General features: G+C 32.3%; 1 protein-coding gene across 1 annotated transcript; it reads right to left on the reverse strand.

Moving 5' to 3' along the window:
- Positions 971-2,985, reverse strand: LOC109355065 (cationic amino acid transporter 8, vacuolar-like). Its single transcript, XM_019597980.1, has one exon. It carries the CDS (start codon positions 2,903-2,905, stop codon positions 1,139-1,141), a length of 1,767 nt encoding a protein of 588 aa, XP_019453525.1. The 5' UTR covers positions 2,906-2,985; the 3' UTR covers positions 971-1,138.

Genomic DNA, 6,316 nt, shown 5'->3' on the forward strand with positions numbered 1-6,316 from the left:
AAAGGAAGACAAAAGTGACAGTACTACATGATGCTACAAGCAGGTCAAAGAAATAAAAAGAAGAGAACTTAACTGAGAAGGAATTCTATAGCAACTCACATTGATGACTTGAAATTTGTTTGAGAATAAGAAACCTCGAGCTTAAGAAAAAGGAAGAGTGGTCACAAAAGAATATGAGGAGCAGCAACAACACTAGTGTTTGTTTTACAATGTGGTTACAATATTGGAATATGTTTTATTTAATTATTCTTTTAAAGTATGTTTGATAATACATTATGTGTACATGTTTGATAATACATTATGTGTACATGTTTGATAATACAAGTAATGTTGTCATCATTAGTTTTTTATTTTCAGGATTGCATATTGAGGGAATTGGACTCCTGAAAAAAAGAGCTCTAGGAGAACAATGATTATTTTGCTTGTTTTGAAACTACTTGTAATGTTATTGGTGATTGAGCTATTATCAATTTATAAGTTCTATGAATTTATATGAAATTATTTATATTTATGACGTCATTTTGTTGGAAACATGTACCAAAAGTGTGAAACTGATAAATAGGGTGTTAATTGCTTCATTTAATTTTTTGGTGGAAGGATGAAAATAAAACAAAAGGGCACTAACACCTTACAAAAGAAACTTTCATAGTATCCATAAGTAATATGATTGTGAGCTTATGGTGAGTAGAATCAAAAGATACAATTTCATATGTACTAGATGCACCTTGCTTTGCTAAGAAATTTGCGCAAGTAATATCCTCCCTTAGAATATGCTGAAGTTTGATATCTTCGTCTTGTTGAATAAGATCTTGAATAGCCCAAATTTAGGGTGAATAAACTTGAGTTGTGGGAGAGTCTTGAATAGCTGAAATGATGAAGGTGCTAATAGGCATTTTGGAGTGTCAATATTGGACATAGATGATAGATCATAAGTGCAAAATAGAAACCCTCTAGCCACAACATGTTTGGATACTACTACATAGTTATCATCCTAGAAATAAAAAAGACAGCATGAAAATCTAAAGTAATCCAACTTTTGGAACAGAATAACCATAGTGGTCCACTTCAGATGTACATGAATTACACACCACTATGAAAAAATCTATCAACACTGAATTATATTAAACTTGGAAACTTGCTACTTCAAGACCCCTTGACTGGTACCAGTTTCCACTCCTTCAGCAAGTTTTGATTCTGGGATATATTGATGATCCACATCATAAGTTGCATGGACGCCAACAAGAAAATAATACACAAGCATTACACCAGTGCAAATTAGGAACCTATAGAAAGCCTCAGCACCTAAGGACCCCATGAGAAAAAGGTTGGTTCCAATGGACAATGCAGGGAGCCAAGGAACCAGTGGAACACCCCAAACCTTTGGAGACCTATGCTTTGGAAGGAAACTCAATACCAAAGTACCCAGAAACCAAACACCAGCAGCCACTGTATACCCAATCCAACCGAACCTTTCTGAGCTCCAAAGTGCAGCCCCAGCAGCAGAAGCACCAATAATCACTGACAAGCACATAACCACTTTCATCAAATCAGTCTTTGATGTGCTCTCCCTGTCATAGTACCTCCTCACTATCAATGCAACAGCCATAAGCATAAATATGAAAAGCGTGCTAATCGAAAAAACACTAGACAGAACATCCAAGCTAGAGAATAATGCAATAACAGAACTGAATATAGTAATCAACAAAGTAGCATTAATCGGTGTTCCAGTCTTCGGGTGAACAAGCGCGAAAAAAGGCGGTATCATATGAGACCTTGCAATCTGAGTCATGTATCTAGCTTGCCCCAAAGATCCAACAAGCAAACTAGTAGTCATTCCCTTCAATGCACAAATACTCACAAGATACTTAGCCCATTTCATTCCAATTGAAACAAAAGCAACAGAATAAGCAGCATCTGGATCAATCTCAGTGTACTTTTGCATCATCACAAGTGCCAAAGCCATTAAACAATAAATCACAGTAATCATTGACATTGAACCAATCAAACCAATTGGTATATCCCTTGCAGGGTTCTTTGTTTCTTCAGCCATTGTTGCTACCATATCAAAACCAGTGTAAGACCAATACACAACAGCTGCAGATCTGAAAACACCTTTTACACCAAAAGGTAAAAACGGCACCAAATTTGACGTTTTGGCATGCATAAAACCAACCACAATAATAAAGAAAATCACCGAAGTTGTAACAATTGAACTAATCCAATTCAAAATTGAAGTCTTTCTTGTTCCACTCATTGCTATACCATTAGCGATAAGGAGAATTGCAACTGCTAATGGATCAAGAAGGTTAAAACCGGGTGCAAATGAATTCACTCGGAAACGAAAGAAATCGGCGTCGGACTTTACCATGGTGGCGAAGTACGAGGACCATGAACGGCCGAGGCCGGCGGCTCCGACGAGTGATTCGAGGATGATGTTACCGGCGGCGATGAAAGCGACGAAGTCGCCAAGCTCGATGCGGAGGAAGGAGAAGGACCCGCCGGCGACGGGGATGTCGATGGCGAATTCGGTGTAGCAGAGGGCGGAGAGGATGGCGGAGAATCCAGAGGCAGCGTAGGAGAGGACGATGGCGGGGCCGGAGTCCTTGCGGGCTTCTTGGCCGGTAATGACAAAGATGCCGGAGCCAACGACGGAGCCGAAGGCGAGCCAGGTGAGGTCCCAGGCGGTGAGGCAGCGGCGCATGCGGTTCTCACTGGCGTTGGGGAGAACGAGAAGCTCATGAGAGTCTGTGGAGCGGTTGAGGAGGCGGTCCTTGAGGCGGGGGCCGATGTGGGAGATGGCGGTTCCATATGTTTTGGCGGTTTGGAATGAGGGTTCAGGGAAGAAGTCTTGCTTGCTCCACCGCCAGTAACTTTTTGATGCGGTGGTGGTTGGTGGTTTTTCCATGGTGGTCGGTTAACGACAAATGAGACAAAAGAAGGAAGTGAAAAAAAGATAAAAGGAAAAGTGGTTGGTTTGGAATTAAATATTGTGGGAAAGGTTGTTGAGACAACTGTGTACAACTTTGTCTGCTCGCTGCTCTTATTTAACGAAATAATTTTCCTTTGGCTCACACGTGGTGCAATTAAATATGGTGAATCTAACCCAACATCGGTTATTGATTCATTTGAGGATACAAATTAATGGATTATCGAAGGATATTTTGCCATTTTCAAATGTCAACAAAATAATTCTATTTTTTCAATGAGATTGGAACTTCTATTTTCAAATCTCAACAAAATAAATTTAAAGCAGATCTTGGTCTAATAGTATAAGATCTAATTAAATTTTTAGAATGATCAAAATGTTAAATGTTTGATTGTTGTGAGTGATAATCATCGATTCTGAAAATATTCTTGCCAGTATACCAAAAAAAGGCATTGATAAGGCATTACCATATTTAAAATTTAATTATCTATCAAATATGCGCCTAATATGGAAGTAAACCAAAACAATATTCTGAAATGCAAAGGAATTTAGAGAAAGAATATAGAAGAAATAAATATTTGTATTACAATGCTAATTTTATTAAATTTCCATTCCTATTTGTCTATAGTTTTTCTATTCTATTTATGGTTTTTTCTTAGAAAGTCAACATGTATTGATCACTATCTTTTATATATACTCTTGTTTGTTGTTTTATTGATTTACGTGAAAAAAACAATTAATGACTATAAAAAGAAAGAATATTTTAGAGCAAATACAATAAATATTATGGAAATCAACAAAATTATATTACTCGAAAGAATTGTATTTGAATATAATATTATATATTATCGGTGTAAAAACTTATATCAACCACTACATCATCTATTATTTGTTTATATTTTGTTTTGAAAAAGTCAATAATATTTAAATATAAATAATAGATAATATATAAAGATATAAATTACTACATTAATGTTCTCATTTGATGATAAAATATTTTAAAATTCAGTTCTTTGAGATTAATTGGTGAATGTACGTTTTCCTTGTTCCCATTTTTAAAACAGACCTTTAATGATAATTTGCCAAGTCAATTAATGATTTGACTTTTATGATTTTTCATTTTCTTGTGCTATTAGAGGTATCTTATTATTTTATATCACTATATCAACATCTTCTTAACAACTTTTGATTTTTCTAGTATAACTTTTAAATTTGGAGAATTACTTTCATATATTTTATTTTTCTAAAAATTGACAAAAGTGATATAAAATGATGCATATTCTAATTTTTAAATATGAGTAATATAAGAATTATAGATTATATAACTGACTTTGTATAAATATTTATTTCGACTATATAAATAATGCACTTATAATGAATTAATTTTTTTGGTTTCTCAAAAGTATTCTTGCATTGTTGACAATTTTATCCGAACCGAAAACATTCACAAATATATGGGGTTAATTTGCTCGATAATTTTTTTAAATAAATTAAATAGAAGTAATGATGTACTAAAGTTGATAAAAAAAACAACAAAAAGTAATTGCATGGTATCCATATTATTATAAATCTTTATTATCAATTAGTAATGATGTACTCAAGTTGATTTTATATCTAAATGGGATTATGAGGACACTCTTTACCAGTCCAACTCAATTCATGTTCATTTATGACTTTTATTTGTCTAATTGTATATAAAATTAATGACATTTCTGGCTTAAAACATATAAATATTGCATCAGAATGATAGAGTCATAAATGGATAAGATAATTTTTTCATTTATTCATCCAAAGAGACGCATTCATTGAAGCCAAAATATATTCTTTTTAATATCTAACATAATGAATTAAAAGCTCTTATGCTTGCAACAACTTATCTAGAAACGCAATTTCATCTTTTTAGTAGTGTTTTTTAATTGTATTTCCTAGTTATTTATACACTCATGTGCAACTAATTTAGGAAACATATATCGTTTCGTATATCATTATTTTCTCTAATATATTAACCATATATACATGCAAATGATTCATAAAATGTATGCATATATATGCGTGTGTTCAAATGCCAAAATATGTATAATAATAAACATTATTGAAAAGTCTTAATACTTGCTATTTTTTTGTGTTATACATATATGCAAATGATTTATAAAATATTTGCATATATATAATTTTAAATGTCAAAATATGTATAAGAATAAACACTATTGAAAAGTCTTAATATTTGCTATCTTTTTGGGTAATTTAAAGCTTATGTTAAGTGATTTCACTCATTTGTTGTCATATTTATTTATATTTTCTATGCCATATTGATATTTATTTTTCATTTTTTCCATTATTTGCTTTTTTAAGTTATGTAAAGATAATTTATTATAAGTGAATGCTAAATTTGTTTGTCATTAGTGATAAGCCTCTTTCCTTAGTGCTTATTAGTGTACCTGGGTTTATATTTAATGTATTTGGTCTTTTTTTCAATCGGACATTGTACATTATAACACTGTTCCTAAAAATAAGAAGTAGTTACCATCATTTGTTAATAACAATTTCATATTTTTTCTTCTCTCTTTTTTCTCTTGGTTTTCTCTCTTCTCTCCCTCACGATTTCTCCCTTTTCTCCCTCAGTTTCTCTCTTCTTTGTACTATTTCTCTTCTTCTTCTTTACATGATAGAATTTAGTGTAGAAACTCAAAAACTAGATTAAGAGAATATTGAGAGAAAATTAAATTCTGATTTTATTGAATTTTTAGAAACTGAATTCTTAGTATACAATGTTTAGCTTCTCCAAATATATAGGTTTGAAAAGCTTACAAGACAAGCAACTAGGATGTAACATGCAAAGAAGGTTACAAACAGGTTACCTTTCTTAGAACTAGGTAATTGTCAAAAACTGGCAGTAATTGCCAGTATAATTGCCATTGTAGTTAATGAAAAACCATAGCCTTCTACTCTTGATTCTTTATTCTCTAATATTCAGAATAATCTATTATGTGAAGAAGACTAGCAAGGGAAACAATTAGAGAGAATAGAGAAACTCTGAGGGATAAAGAGACAAAACCAAGAGAGAGAAAGAAGAGAGAAGAAAAAAATCTAAATTTGTTATTAACAAATAAAAGTAATTGCTCCTTATTTATAATAGTGTTATATATGCACAATATATTTGACTGAAATAAGGACTATATACATTAATGTATTTAAATGAAATAAAGCTAAATATATTAAGTATAAATGCAACTACACTAATATGCTTGCATCTCTTTGTTGTATTCTTACCATTCTTCTTTGAAGTGTTTTCTTTCATCGTCTTAATACTTGTTATCTTTTTGTGTTATTTAAAACTTATATTAAGTGATCTCACTCTTTCTTCCTCAATACTTGTATATCTTTCTTATA

This window comes from Lupinus angustifolius, chromosome LG08, assembly GCF_001865875.1.
Source record: "Lupinus angustifolius cultivar Tanjil chromosome LG08, LupAngTanjil_v1.0, whole genome shotgun sequence".
NCBI classification, from domain to species: Eukaryota; Viridiplantae; Streptophyta; class Magnoliopsida; order Fabales; family Fabaceae; genus Lupinus; species Lupinus angustifolius.

Excerpts from the sequence above, each read along its gene's own strand:
- LOC109355065 (XM_019597980.1), bottom strand. The coding sequence starts at position 2,905 with ATGGAAAAACCACCAACCACCACCGCATCAAAAAGTTACTGGCGGTGG.